Genomic DNA, 15,983 nt, shown 5'->3' with positions numbered 1-15,983 from the left:
AGAAACATCAGTTTCTGAAGCCATACTGACCCTACCATGTCTGCCAATTGTTGGGGACTTAAAGCAGTGATGGTCCCACCCACCTAACTGCTGCAGACTGAGGGGCCCCTACCGCAGGACTCATCACCCTGACCGAGTTCTGCACCATCCAGATAGGTGTGCCTGTGTCAGCTCCCAGATGCATAAGAGACAAAACCGAGCTGTGCTGAGCTCCTCTGTATAGCGTTGAAGCTGAAAAGTGTGTTCAGGCTTCAACAAAATGGCCACCAAGCATCCAGTATAAAAGGACATAATCACAGGGAAAATGGCCAACGGACTACAGTAAAATGGAGACAGAGCATGCTGCTCCCTGGTCACACCAAAAATGAAAAACAGAGAAATTGAGGTAAAACAGCAATCAGCAAAAGCAGCCTACAGACACCTCAGGGAGAGACCTACAGACAACCAGGGAACAGCTACCCAGCGCAGTCCCCACCCCAGGTGAGAGCCCCCCCCCCCGGGAGCCCCTGTCTATGGCACACACATCACTCAGCAGCCCATGCAGTATCCCCCACAGGGAAGGGGGGGAGGAAGATAGGGACAGGGAGAGAAGAGAGGGAGGTGAGGGACCCCCGAATCAACCTCCCAGGGAATGCCCAGCCCCACAGAGGCAGGGAGAGCTGTACTTACCAGTCCTGAAGAGCTGGGAGAAATTCCATCACAGACCCACTCTCCAATCAGTACAGGGTGGCTGCTGACCCTGCACACTGACACACACATCACTAGCCCGGTTATGTGTGCCCCGGGCATTACGTCCACCGGCCGCCCCTGGAGCTGGAGGAATGTCATGGCCGACCCAGCGCGGAGCTCTGGTCTGCACACTATCGCTGGCCAGGCTGAGGAGACTACAAGGATAAGGGTTATCCAGCCCGTCACACAGCCGGCTGTTGATAGCAGATCACAGGATCATTAATCTTGCACAAAAACTTCTGCAGAAAAAAAAAAACACGGACTGATGGGTCCGCAGGGTTCCTAGGTCCTTCACTAGGCAGAAAAAAAAAAAAAAAAGGCTGTACTAGCAGGCTGGGGGGTTGTTACCTAAGGGACCGCCCCTTGGGCACAACTAGAAAGTTCTAGTTTTATTATAACATATTAACATGTTCTGCCTACTCCTCTCCTGAAGGTGGCTTAACAACCCGATGGTATAAGAAAGGAGCTGTGTCAGTCGGTGAACGTAAGAGAAATAGGATTTTTGTACTCACCGTAAAATCCTCTTCTTTGAAGTTCATTGACGGACACAGCTCCTTTAAATCTTCACCATAGGGTAATCATGCCACCTTCAGGAGAAGACTAGGCAGAACATGTAATACATGTAAAAACGGCAGAACTGCATAGCTCCGGCCAAGGTGCAGCCCCTCTGGCTATAACCCCTCAGCCTGCTTTCTGCACGTCCAGTACGTCAAGCAATACAATGTAAAATAGGAAGGGTGGGTGCTGTGTCGGTCAATGAACTTCAGAGAAAAAGGATTTTCCGGTAAGTACATAAATGCCATTTTCTCTTTTGTTCATTGAAGTACACAGCGCCTTTAAATCTTGACCGTAAGGATGTCCCCAAGCTTTGTCAAAACGAGGGGTGGAAACAGCAAAAAACATAACTTCACCCACAACCAGAGGCACACCTTAACGGAGGAGTTGTCGTCTGAAATGGCCGCACTAGAACTTGCGTTTACAACAAAATTGTAACTTTTACACAGCCGCCTGCAAAACTTTGCGGACAAAGCTAGCATCCAAAGATGCGCTTACATCAACTTTGTAGAATTTGGTAAAAGTGTGAACAGATGACAAAAACCTTACACACCTGGGAAATAGACGCTTTATGTCGGAAAGCCCAGGAGGTCCCAATTGCCCTGGTGGAATGGGCCGTGCCAGGAAAGGGGGGGGGGTGTCTGCTCCTTCAAGGCATAAGCCTGGACCACAATCTGTCTGATCCAATGGGAAATGGTGGTCGACGAGACCGCCAGTCCTTTTTTTCAGGCCAGTCACCGAAACAAACCTTCCGGAAGGGAGCCGTAGCAGACAGATATACCCTGAGAGAACGAACCACGTCCACGGAATTTAGGGTAACTTCATTTAGATATGTCGGCTTAGGACAAAGGGATAGTAATACAATGTCCTCATTAAGATAAAAAGCCAAAATCACCTTTGGAAGAAAAGAGGGTCGCGGACGTAGCACCATCTTATCCTTGTAGATAACCAGATAGGATGACTTGCAAGACAAGGCCGACCAACTCAAAAACCTTCCTGGCAGATATAATAGCCACTAAAAAGATACCTTTTTGGGAAAGAGTAAACAAGGGAATTTGCCTGATGATCTAAAACAGGGGTTTCTGAAGCGCTGATAGCACCCAGGTTGAGATCCCATGTAGGTAGGGGTGGTCGAACTGGAGGGACTACATGCCGAACCCCTTGCACAAAAGCTGCTTACCAATGAGTGAGACGCCAAGGTGAGTTGGTTAAAAGACAGCCAAGGCTGATATCGGTCCCTTGATGGTGCTTAAGGCAAGTTTCTGATCCATACCTCTCTGTAAAAACAGCAAGATCCCAGAAACCAAATTAGTGTGGGGACGCCACCCCATCTCCTCACACATGGAGATGTAGGCCTTCCACGTACGATGGTAAATCTTCAGAGAAGAGAATTTCTGTGCCCTCAACCAAGTCAGACAGACGTCGGTCCTTTAGCACCTGGCTTTCAACAGCCATGCCGTTAAAACCATCAACGGTAAAGCAGGATGGAATATCGGACCTCTCAATAGGAGGTCTTCTCGCGTCAGCAACCGCCAAGGAGCATCCGCCACCAGGCGTGCTAGGTCGGTGTACCAAGGACGCCAAGGCCAATCTGGGGCTATCAGCATGACTGGAATCACCTCGGCCTCCACTCTGCACAACACTCTGTTAACAGTTTGAGTGGAGTAAAAGCATAAATCAGCCGGTACTGCTCCCATGGAGCCACTAACGCATCTAAAGCGTCCGCCCAGGGGTCTCTTGTCCTCGACACAACCCTCTGCACCTTTTAATTGAGCCAAGAGGCCAAGAGAACCACATCTGGTGTGCTCCACTTCAGGCAAAGAAGCCTGAATACCTCCAGATGCAATGACCATTCTCCTGGGTCCAGCAAACTGGCAGTATGGACTTTTCTACGCCCGGGATGTATATAGCCGACACGTGTCGTTCTGCCCACAGGAGGAAGCGAGCAACCTTTCGTGCTGCGGCTGAGCTCATTGTTCGATGGTTGACATATGCTACCACCGTGGCGTTGTCTGACTGGATCCTGATCGGATGCCCCCTGTAGTCACGTTGACCATGTGGAGAGGCACAGCCTGATTGCTCGAAGTTCGAGCACATTGATTGGCAACTTGGATTTTTCCCAGGACCCAGGCCCTGGGTCGACTGTACTCCCAGTACTCCACCCCAGCCTATCAGGCTGGGGTCTGTTGTGATCACCGTCCAATGGATAGGAAGGAACGATCATCCGGACCGAAGGGCCGGAGATCTCAGCCACCAGAGGAGGGAATCCCTGACTAACTGGTTCACCCAAATCTGACGATCCAGGGACAACAGAGATTTGCCCCATTTTGACAGGATCTCCTTCTGAAAAACTTGTGTGAAATCGGGTGTACGGTACCGCCTCAAAAAGGAAGCTACCATGAGGCCCAGAACTCGTACGCAGAAGGACAGCGACGACCACCTGCGTTTCATCAACAACTTCACCGTGGCTCGCCAGAGTCTGCAGCTTGTCTGAAGGGAGAAGAAAACTCTCGCTTCCACGAGTCCAGCAATAAGCCCAGGTACTCCAAGCGTTGAGTCGGCATGAGCACTGATCTGTTTTAGGTTCTGCAATCAAGCAAACTCCTGTAGAGTCTGCATGGTGATCGCCACATTCTCCCATAATCCTGAGGCAGAAGCTGCTCTCAGAAAGAGGTCATCTAGGTAACCCGCGATTGCGATCCCCCGTTGCCTTAACAGCACCAGAATTGGAGCCAACACTTTGGTAAAGACTTGGGGTGCTGACGCCAGGCCAAAAGGGAGAGCTACAAATTGGTAGTGCTCATCCCCAACGGCAAACCGCAGAAACCTCTGATGCTTGAGGCATATGGGTATATGCAAGTACGTGTCCTGGATATCCAAAGATGCCAGGAAGTCCCCCTGATGGCGCACAGAGACCACAGAGCGAACTGGTTCCATTCTGAACCTTTGTACTTTCACAAAGCAGTTGAGGGGTTTCAGGTCCAGGATTGGACATATACCTTCCTTTTTGGGGACTACAAACAGATTGGAGTATAATCCCTGAAAACATTCCAGCTTAGGAACAGGCACCATCACCCTGCGCATGAGCAGGTCCTTTACTGCCCCCAACAGGGCTTCCCGGCAAGTTGGGAGTAAAGGTATGCTGGAGGGAAAAAAATCTGTTAGGTGCACAAAAGAAATCTTTTAGCCCAATGAAAGTAGTTTGCAGACCCATTGGTCAGATAGCAGTAAGGTCGACCGAGCTGCAAACTCCCGAAGGCAAACCTTCATGTGGTAGCATTTTTGCTCACAGACTTGCGATACCAGGGATGCTTTTGTCCTTCAGCAGAAGCCCTGTCGGACTGGGAGCCCTTACCTGTCGTCCCGGGTGGGCGAAAAAGCGGTTTCTGAGCAGAAAGGGGGGGCCCTTGCCTACGGCGTGGTTACTTACCCTTCCTGGACTGTGGGAGTAACGTGCTCTTCCCACCTGTAACATTCTTAATAACGTCGTCCAGAGAAGCTCCAAATAGCCTCTCACCAAGCTTTTTAGGATGCTTGGTCCACAGACAAGCATTTCAACCAAATCAGGCACCATAGCATCACTGCTGATACCAATGCTCTAGAAAGCAGGGGGACTGTATACAGAGCCGAATCACAGATATACTTAAGACCTTACACCAACTGGTCTGCTAGTTCTATGCAGACTGGGGGAGACTGTTGCTTCTCCAATTCACGGTGCAATAACATTGCCCACTCAGTAAGCGTCTGCGACACGAAGGCCATGGCCAGTACAGGTCGTAATGCTGACCCCCACTACCGTAAACATGGATCGAGCCATTGCCTCGGCTCTCCTGTCGGTAGGGTCCTTGAATGCAGGAGTCCCTTCTACCGGAATCGTGGCTACTTTATTCAACCTGGATACCGGGGGAGGTTTGATGGGTTTGGTCAATGACCAGAAGAGCCGTCCATTTTTTAAGGAGGCTCGTCTCGAAGGTGTAACGCACCGCCATTCTTCTTGGGACTGAAAAGGTCCGTTGCGGTCTTCCCGACTCCTTGTAGATGAACTTCTCAAAATAAGTAAAATACGTAAACACCTTAGGTGTACGGGTCGGTTTACGGGACCAACACCTCAGCAGAAGATCCTGCTGCAGCCTGTATTTTCAGGGTATCCCGCACAGCGGTGACAAGTGCGGTGATAAGTGCTCCAACTAGCGCTTTTTCCTGCGCGGACATGGAATCATCCTCTCTGTCCTGGTCTGCATCCTCTGATATATAAGAACAGGGGCCACCAGACACCGCGGGGCCAGAGTCTGAATCAGAGCTTTCCCCAGAGGACGAGGGGGCAGGGGACATTTTTTACACCCTAGCAACGAACACTTTTCCACAACCACTGACAAAGCGTCCATAGGCACTGCATTATTTGCAGGTGAGCCAGTTGCAATTAAAAGGGATGTCTGGGGAAGAAGCGCCAGCTTCGACCACCCTGCTGACCCACCTTGTCTGCCACACTTGGGGACTTAGGACAAGGTACACAATCCCTCCCTCCTAGCTGCTCACAGACTGAGGGGCCCCACCGCAGGACTCACCACCCTGACTGAGTGCTGAGCCGTGCTGCCGCTGACCGCTGTGTTCTGTGTCCAGTCACAGGTGCCCAGAGAGAAAAACCGCACTGTTCTGAGGTGAAATGACCCAGCACTGGAGATAAAACTGCTCTGAGACTACAAGAAAGGACCTGAAAGCCATGCTCTGCAAAGAAACTAAGGGAAAATGGTGGCGGCCACCGGAAAAGGGTGCCGGCACATGCTGAGGAAAAGTTTACACAGGCACCGCAGACACAGAGAAAAAAAGGGCAGAAAAAACAACAAACAGACCCAAACAGCCAGCGCAGCCCCTGTCAAGGTACAGAGCCCCCCAGCCCAGGTACACACATACCGCACCTCATGCCCAGTCATGCAGCGTCCCCTGCAGGGAGAGGAGGAAAAACAGGGATAGGAGGGAGAGAGGAAAGGGAGAGCGAGAGATCCCCTAATTGACCTCCCAGGGAATTTCCAGCTGCTTAATCTTGCTGAAGCAGGGAGAGCTGTACTTACCTGTCAGGTCGGAATAGCTGGAGGCATTCCACCACAGACCCATCACCCGAGCAGTACGGGGTGGCTGCTGGCCATGGCCCACTGTGACAGACAGCAGTAGCCCGGTCATATGTGTGCCCCAGAGCAAATAGCTCACCGGCCGCCCCTGGAGCAAAAAGGGGCAGGTCGTGGAAGACCCAGCTCGTAGCTAGGACCTGCTCATGCTCGATGGCCAGGCTGGGGAGACAAGGATCTATATTATCCAGTCTGTCACCCAGCCGTCTGTTGATAGAAGATCACAGGATCAAAATCTTGTGGAAAAAGCCAAAAATCCTCAGGACCAATGGTTCCTTCAAGGAGCCTAGGTCCTTCTCCTTCACTAGGCAAAAAAAAAAACTGAGCTGCAGGAAGCAGGCTGAGGGGTTATAGCCAGGGGGAACGCCCCCTGGGCAGAGCTATGCAGTTCTACTGTCTTTACATGTTCTGCCTAGTCCTCTCCTGAAGGTGGCGTGATAACCCTACGGTCAAGATTTAAAGGAGCTATCTCAGTCAATGAACGAAAGAGAAAACACATTTTGAAACCCCAGTCCACTTTTGTAATCTTTACCTGGGAGAGACCATGCTTAGGCAATATTTACACAACTACCTTGTGTCTTCTTGCTGTGCTTACTCTTGCCATGGTATATGACCCGAGACATGGAACGGAGTTCAACAACCTAACCTAAGTAGCAAAGTTTGGCTGTTCCTCAGCCAGTTTTAGGGATTCTATACAACGGTTTCTGTTTCAGTTAATGTATGTATTATCCTACATATGAAAATCGATAATCACTTGCTACGATTGGTTAATCATACACCTGACTAATCCTACAAAATCCCTGACTTTGTACAAATGTACAAAGTGTGCAAGTGTAAGAATCGATTCTGGTTTGAAGCCAAAGGGAAGTCACGCCAAAGACTTTTCTATGGCAGCGCTTGCCTAAAATGTACACACCTGAAAATTACTTTGTGCCAATACATTTCTTTCCCAAACATTATCAATTAATTTGACAGAAATAAAATAACATGCATTAAAGAAAAAGTCCTTAAAATGGTTCTAAAGCCATGTGCAGCACCAATCTAGGGCTGCAACTGACGATTATTTTCATAATCGATTAGTTGGCCGATTATTGTTTCGATTAATCGGTTAATAACCTTTAAAAAAAAAAAAAAAAAAAAAAAGTTTGTCAAATTGATGTTCATTTTCAACCACAGTGACGGGAAAATTTGGAAATTAGTCAAAGGAATTTTCAGACAATGTAAGTGGTTTTCGTTCAGAAATTACATTCATTTTAAAAACAAATGTTAAAAACAAGTGAAAATTTCAAACAAAATTCTTTCATTCAGCGAATGTACAAAGATTTTTCTTCTGCATATTCTCATCTGAAACATACTCTGTGTGGCCAGCATAAGGCTCGGTACACACCTATGCAGTTTGCTTTTGATCTGTTTCTGCAGTGCGTTTTGATTTTTGGGCACGTGATTTTACTGCAATTTGTATTTTTTCTTTTTTTTTTGGGTAGATTTAAAAACACAAATTGCTGCAAAAATGCATTACATACTTTTCTGCAGCTTCTCCATTGAAGTATATTGAACCAATAAAGCACCATTTTGCGTTAAAAGTCCCTGACCCTTTCAGATGTGAACGTGTCCCATAGGAACCCATGTAAATGAACTGTAGAGCATTTCTGCAAAAAGCACCAACATATAGATGTGAACCAGGTCCAAGACGTTTAGTAACATAATGGGGTTAAAAAAACTAAAATTAGCCCTTTATAGTAGAAAAAAAGCAGACCACTACTATAAAGGGGTTAATTTTTTTACTGTAGAACTGGGAAATTATTATTTACAGTAGCGATTATTTGCTCTTTTTGTACTATAAAGGGCTCATTTTAGTTTTTTTTTTAACCCCGTTATGTTACTGGCCGATTAATCGATTATGAAAATAGTAATCGATTAATTTCATAATCCATTAATCGATTAGTTGTTTCAGCCCTACACCAATCCATTCCTTGCTGCAAAAAGTATGTACTGATATATCTGACAATCTTGTTCCAATATGCATCAACAATTCTACTTTGTGCGCGTCCACTCCAAATCACTCAAAAAGTGCTAGGTGGTGGACCCCTATATTCCCATTCACCTTTTTTTCTGGACCTAAACTAATGTGTCAGTTAGGTCAGATTAGCTTAGAAAGACCATGCACGGAACATTAGTCCTCTAGCTTGGTGGTTCTACTGTGAAGGAATGTAATGTACATAATGATAATCAGAAAATGTCCATTTGCTTATGTGTATACATGTTTCTATTCAACTCCTTACTTATTATGTAGTATACAGATTGGCTCTCTGTTTGGAGTTAAAGATGGCTTCTGTACCCATCATCCCAAACATTAGAAGAATGCATATGAGATAACAGAACCAGCTTCAACCAAACTTCAAGCATCAAGTTTTTCCATTTCTCTTGTATTTTAACCAATGAGATGTACCTATTAGACTGACATAGCAATGACGTATCTTTTTGTATAAAATATTAACACCGCCCAGAATTAAATCAGAAGTTAGAAGTAACCGAGCTGAACGTGTCTCAGAGAGAGTGTTTACTTCTAATGTGCATGCACATTTATACTTTTTAATTAGAAACAGCAGCAGATAAGAACTACAATCTAGTTCAAGGTTATCTATTTCACTACTCCACAATACCAAAAAACATACAGTGTAAATCCACTTTAAAGCTTTATTAGTAAATAGAAAAAATGTACTCATATTTTCAATGAGATTATAATGAGCATCCCTGGCATGAATCCTCAGAGGTAGTCTTGAGGACGTAACGCATAAGGTGCATTACAGGCGTCTGTCCTCATTTACCTTGCTGGTGAATAATTGCAATGCAAGTATAACTGCATATTGAGATAAAAAATCCAGGGATCCTCATATGTCAATCCCCGCCCCTCCAGACTCCTTGCAAGCCCCTTGGTGTTGGCGCCTGTCTGGACGGGTGGGGATTGACATATGAGGATCCCTGGATTAGTGCCTTTATTGAGAAATCTCTGGATATGTAACATTTGTTCGGAATTCATCTTTCGAGTGGTAAATATATTAATATAATATTACATACATATAGTTGTCAGTACGCTACAAAGTGTTGGAACAATTAACTTTTTACTACATTTCACCAGAATACAAACTCCTCAAGAAGACCGCAGCAGCATTGGTTGAAACACATCGGGGTATTCATGTGGATGTCAATTTTTTAGTACTTTAAATACTTGACCAATATAATACTATGCCGCAAAAAAAAACAAAAAAAAAAAAACCTATGGGGAACTTAACAATTCCTTTTTCAAGTAGAACTATTGGCAAAACTTCCCCCCCCCCCCTCATTTTGGATAAAGAAAAGAAGGGTTATAACCCGTCAGATTTTATTTTTTTTGCCATCTGTGTCTAATTTCAGAGATTTCCCTTCACTTCCTGCCCCATAGCCAAACAGTGAGTGGAAAAGCCTGAAAAGTAAAGTGGTTGTTAAGCCACTATATACTTTTTATATAATCTTCTGTTTCCCAATCATGTGTGTCCCTGCGTGTGCATTTAAAAAACAAAAAATAAAATGCCGTCTAGACTGGATTTCAGAGTGCCACTCACATGACCGGCCGCCTCACTCCAGCCAACAGCTGAAGAGGGAGGGGCCGAAAATCCCCTGCTGATAGTCGAAAGGGGTCCGGTCACATGAGCGCCAAGCAGCGCTCTGACATTGGTATAGAAGGAATTTTTTTAATAAAATCCACACAGAGGGGCATACAGGACTGGAGAGTATTTGACAGTGTGTGTGTGGGAAGGAAGGTTAAGGTTTGATTGCCGGAGATGTGCATGTTAAATGAGTGCCTTTTTACCCTCGAGCGCATAAAACGTGGAGGTGAAGCAGTGAAACTCCAGCTTGCATTATCTGGACAGGATGCAGCAGAGCCAGTCTGCAACTACGCAACTCCTGGCCAATTCTGACACTTTTTTTTTTTTAATTATTATTTGTTATAAAAACTTTGTTGGATTAATTTTATTGCCATCACAAGGGATGAACAATAGCCCTTATGACAACATGGGCAGTGACAGGTACCCTTTATTGCGAACTGGGGTCCATTAGACCCCAAATCTCTCCTCTAGCCTCTCATGCAGCTGATCAGACACAGATTAGTCTCATCGGCTTTTGGTAAATAAAGATGGAGCCGGGTGTAACTAAATACTCATCTCTCCCGTCTTCCCGGGTTACAGAGAGACCTGTTCAGTGCAATTGCCACCAGGTGCACCACTCCTGGGCTCCGCAATGGTATGGCAAAGCCAGGAAAGGTGGCAGCAGGAGAGGGGGTGGGATCCCCTTCCGCAGAGTGATTGCATGCCTAATTAGCCACTCTAATCACATCTGACAGAAAGAGAATCGCCAGCTTAAAGTGGTTCTAAACCCTTACAAACCACTTTGAGCTACAGGTAAGCCTAGATTAAGGCTTACCTGTAGGTCCAAGAAATATCTCCTAAACCTACACAGTTTAGGAGATATTTACGAAAAGACAGTCACCTCTGTCTACGGCACATGTGCCGTAGACAGCGGCGTGCAGGCGCACTATCACTATTATCAGCATGACGCTGCTAACGGCCACATGCCGTTAGTGGCGGCTCCCGTGCGCATGAGTGACGTTATCACTGCTCCGGTGCTGTGAGTGGCCGGAGCAGTGATACCCGAAAGAAGATGGACACTCCGTACTACAGGGGACAGTGGTGACATCACTGGCTCCTGTCTCAGGTAAGTGACACATAATGGGCTACTATGCGATGCATAGTAGCCCATTATGCTTTATCTTTGCGGGGAGACAAAAAAAGTAAACCCATCAGGGTTTACTTCCTCTTTAAAAGATCCATAACTAGGATGATGCCTGTAGGCACAGGCATCTTCCCCGTATAACTACCGAAACCCGAGAACGTCAATGGACATCCTGACAAACACTGGACAGACCATAAACTATAACCAGCAATATCAAGTGGTCAAGATAAAGTGTTTGTAAACTACTGAATAATGAAAATTAAAAAACCTGTAAGACAGCGGCATAATGTGCTAGCATGCATTGCATACCATCACATTAAGAATGTGATGCATCCAATGACGTCACTTCTGTGCATGCACGCTGGAGCAGCTGTTTCTAGCACAGGCTCTGAAGGTCTGGAACTGTAAGCTAGACCTTCAGAGGGCACTTGTCCATGTCATCGGCTGCATGCACTCTGAATATCTTCTAAACTGTGCAAGATTTGGAGATATTTACAATACCTACAGGGAATCCTTATTATAGGCTAGGTACAAGTAGTGTAAAAGTTTACAACCACTTTAACATTACTTAAAAATACCTAAGCATTACGAGAATATTTGTGCATCAATCATACCTTGTCAAGATTGGGGATTCCAAACACGGGACTCATTGTAGGGCAAACTGTGGCCAAAGATTCACTGATCTTCGAAATCTCTTGAATTCTGTTAAAAGACTAAGTACACAATGTAAAGTCTCATCTTTGTTCTGTGTCAAAAGTAGCACTCTATAAATGTAATGTTAGTTCAAAATCTGCATTATACTGTACCAGATCTTTGTTTAACCGTTTTGATGCCGAAGCCATTTTTTTTTCAGTTTTATAGCACACAAATTAAACTAAACATTTTAACCAGTTGAAGACCAGCCATTTTCTGGCACTTTGTTTATATCTGGGGGGGTGGTTTGCTAGAAAATTAATTATAACCCAACATTATTTTTTATTTTATTTCACACAACAATTGCACAGCAGACAGTTTTTCAAAAGCAGTTTTTGGGAACAAAAATACACCTTTTAAAATCTGAATGCAAAAGAAAAAAACAAAAACAAAAACAAAAAAACACTTAACCTTTTATTTTTATAAATATAAAAGATGTCATGCTGAATAAATAGATACCAAAACATGAGGAGTGACAGTGTCCTGAACTGTACTCCAAGATGAGGAATTCACAGACAAGTCAAAATTCTCGTTCTCCTAATCATACACTAGAGGACTTATAGTCCTAGACCAAGCAATAAACTAAGGGATGAGCAACAAAATAGACCTTAAAAAAAAAAAAAAAAAATTAAAAATAAAAAAGGAAAGACAAAAGCACTTGAACCTTCTTGCAGCTAAAGCCTGCATTAACCTCCCTGACTGTATTCCTGAGTCTGGCTCGGGGTAAGATTTTAAATACCATAAGTGGTATGCCCGAGCCAGACTCGGGACCGCATCGCTGGATCCATGGAGGGGTTTACTTACCTTGTCTCCTGGATCCAGCGATGTCCCCCCGCAGTGATCTGCGAGCTGTCCGCTCGATCTGTCACATCACCAGGCTCAGTTCCCTGCGAGCGTTGCAACGCACTGGGACAGAGTTCGGCGCCAAATTCAAAAAGCAAAATTGACAGTATAGATACAGTACTGTTGTCTGTAAGATTACAGTATACTGTATCAAATCATTACACATCCCCTTTGTCACTAGTGGTTTGCCCAGTGCCCTGCATACAGTTTAATATTATAAATACTGTTCTTTATGCCTGGAAACTGGAGATTGTCCATAGCAACCAAAAAGTGTACGTTTACATCAAAAGTGGTTATAGACCAGCTAGAAATCAGCGATAATAAATTATAATCACTCGCAGAATTGAGCGATAGTAATTCATGGGGAAATCCGTCATCAAACACTAAAAGTAATGGCTGTGACAATTCTGATTTTTTTTTTTCTGAATTTTTTCACTTTTGATTTGATCATATTATTGAATAATTTTTCATATTTCAAATTTTATCATACCAGGGATGTCTATTAGACTCTTGTTTGGACAGATGCAAGTGAATTCTTTCTAAGAATTACAGGCCTACAATATAAAACGCCAAATTTCCATGCTAAATAATTGTACCGCTTTCAGCGCCTAAAATCTGAAATAATCATACCGCCAGGGAGGTTAAATCGAGGAATTAACATACTGTGCACATTGGTAGGACATGGAGGACCTGGAGAGCATGTGAACAAAAGACCAGACGGCAGAGCCATGGAAATCCTGGATACAGATGCTTAATGCTAGAAAAGCCAATAAACACCAACATACCTGGTGGAATGAGCTCTGATAGAGAGAAGGAGGAACCCTTTCCTCTAAGCCCTGGAAATAAGAGGTCTAATCCACCTGATAAATTGCAGGGCTGGAGACAGGATATCTTCAATGAGGGGTTGCAGGTAAGACAAAAAAGGAAGCTGTAGCTGCCAGGTAGACCCTGAAAGCCCTGACAACAATTCAAAGTAGTGTAGTGAAAATTCCTTAGGTGTTTTGGAGAAAAACTAATGGAAGGCTAGCCCATTGAAGTGGAAGGCATAGACCACCCTGGGTAGAAAGGTCTTTGTCTCAAGAACACCTTCTCCCTGTGTAATCCTTTTCCTTTTCCTGTGTAAATGAGGTAAAGACAAAATTTGCCAGCTAAAAAACACACCTAACATATGGAGACTGCCACATGTGAGGTCTTCCAAGAGGATGTAATCGACTCAAGTACAGAGAGTACTATGCTGAGAATTGAAGAAGTTGACGTGGAGCTAAATTGGGGAATTTTAACGACCGTTTAAAAAAAAAAAAAAAAAAAAAAAAAAAAATCCTGATAAAAGGATTGCAAGCAAGACTTTCTGGAAGAGTATGAATAAAGCAGAAACCTGTTACTCAGAGTCAGACACTGCTCCAGACGAGCTCAAAACTAGGGATCATTTTTGCGGCCAACCTCTCCTACTGATGGCTGATAATTTTTTCCAATATTTTGTACATTTAACAAAAAAAATAATAATTTAACTGTCATTTTAAATTTTTATCACATTATTACTGTCACAAAGAATGTAAAGATCCATTGTGATAGTAATAGGCATGTCAGGGGTACTCTTCATGAGGAGATGTGGGGTCTATAAGACCCCAAACCCCTCCTCTGCACTTCAAAGTGTTCAAAACGTCAAGATCAGCGTTTTGAATATTTTTAAAACTGGCACCTTTAAGATGCCAGTAATCAGGAAAGTGATGTCATGTCTGAATTACTAGAGCTGAACGAAGCATCGGCTTTGTTCAGGTCTTCAGAGTGGCTGCTGAGTCGCATCGGTTATTACAATAAAGCCGACCATCCGCTCTAAAGAGTGGCTGCATGCATCACCCCGGTTAAAACCCCTTGAAAGCAATATTGGAAATAAATAGGTCAGTTTTTTGACCGATACCAATACATCTAACAAAAAAGCGTGAATATCGGCTGCACCAATAATCCGTCGAACCCTAGTTATAATACAAAAAAACATACCATTTCCTGGGACATAGCGTCCTCTCTTGCAATAGATGAAGATTTCAATGTGCAAAGGAGAATCTTGGATGATTTTCTCGCTCGGAATAAGGTGGAGATAACGGTGTCAGATACGTCTATCCTTCAGGACCCAGGTTTCAAACATTCATGCCATTAAAACCAGCTACTGAAAGGCAGGGTGGAATAGGAGGCCGTGCATCAGTAAGAAGAGACCCACGCTAGTCCTACAGAAGTCTGAGTATGTCTGTGTGCCACTTCTTCTGGGCCCATTTGGTGCATTGGGAATCACCAGAACCCTGTCTTATATATTTTCTGTAGCAGTCTAGGGAAAATTAAAAATTGAAGAGAAGGCATTTTCTGCCAAGAAATCACCAGGGCACTTACTGTGAAGGCCACAGCGCCCTAGTCGTAGCTATAAATATGTTCATTTTGCTGTTGCTGAGAAAGCCTACCTGTTGATTGTTGAATAAGCTGGAATGTGAATTTCCACCCAGGAGAGTATCACATTTTTTTCTCTTAGGGTTGCTCATCAAGGGGCTGAATGGACCGAGTGTTTTTTTTTTTACATGTTTAAGTTTGTTTTATTTTGGTTTTAACTTGTTTGATTATAGATCTAGGTTCGAATGCACTTACTGTTAAATGACTCTCTACCTCTACTGGAAGTCTATTCCAACCATTAACTACTCCTTTCAGAAAAACAATACTTTCCAAGATTAGTTTTAAACTTTCCTCCTGCTAGTTTGAGGTTGTGTCCCTGTATTCTTGATCTTGACTCTGAAAACCCTGCAATCTTGAACCTTATTCACACCCTTTGTATTTAAATGTTTGAATCATGTCTCCCCTTCTCTCCAGATTGTACATATTAAGTTCTTGAAGTATCTCCTGGGTATATATTTCGCTTATGCATGTGTGAATGTCACACTCTTGACAGTGCAATCTCAAAAAGATAATGGGGGGTGTCCTCAGCTACTCCCCAGGCACGCTTTCAGGGTTTAGTCATAGAGTCGGATACGTGGAGCCGGGTTTGTCAGTATTTATGCATTATTAGATACATAAAGAACGCTGGCTAAAGATTTGCGATGTTTGACTCCACTGTCCATAAAAATAAATGAAAAATATTGGGCTATAAATATTCACCAACAGAGCCAAGAAAAACTTGCATGAGATCAAATAATGCAAAATAACAAAATTTTCAAAAATACTAGCAGGTAATAGGGCTGCAACTAACGATTATTTTCATAATCGATTGGTTGGCCGATTGTTTAGATTAAT

The 15,983-nt window shown here is 44.3% G+C and overlaps 1 protein-coding gene across 1 annotated transcript in view; it reads right to left on the bottom strand.

Moving 5' to 3' along the window:
• STK31 (serine/threonine kinase 31) overlaps positions 1-15,983 on the bottom strand; it is a 661,901-nt gene that overhangs the window by 553,633 nt on the left and 92,285 nt on the right. Inside the window, exon 4 of the mRNA XM_077491295.1 lies at positions 11,792-11,890. Within this exon, the coding sequence (XP_077347421.1) occupies positions 11,792-11,890 (99 nt within the window). The remainder of the gene's footprint in view (positions 1-11,791; positions 11,891-15,983) is intronic.

Source organism: Lithobates pipiens, unplaced genomic scaffold (assembly GCF_037356315.1).
Source record: "Lithobates pipiens isolate NorthernLeopardFrog02 unplaced genomic scaffold, aLitPip1_a1.2 Scaffold_19, whole genome shotgun sequence".
NCBI classification, from domain to species: domain Eukaryota; kingdom Metazoa; phylum Chordata; class Amphibia; order Anura; family Ranidae; genus Lithobates; species Lithobates pipiens.
The sequence above is the reverse complement of the archived record's forward strand: the minus strand, read 5'-3'. Positions and strand labels throughout refer to the sequence as shown.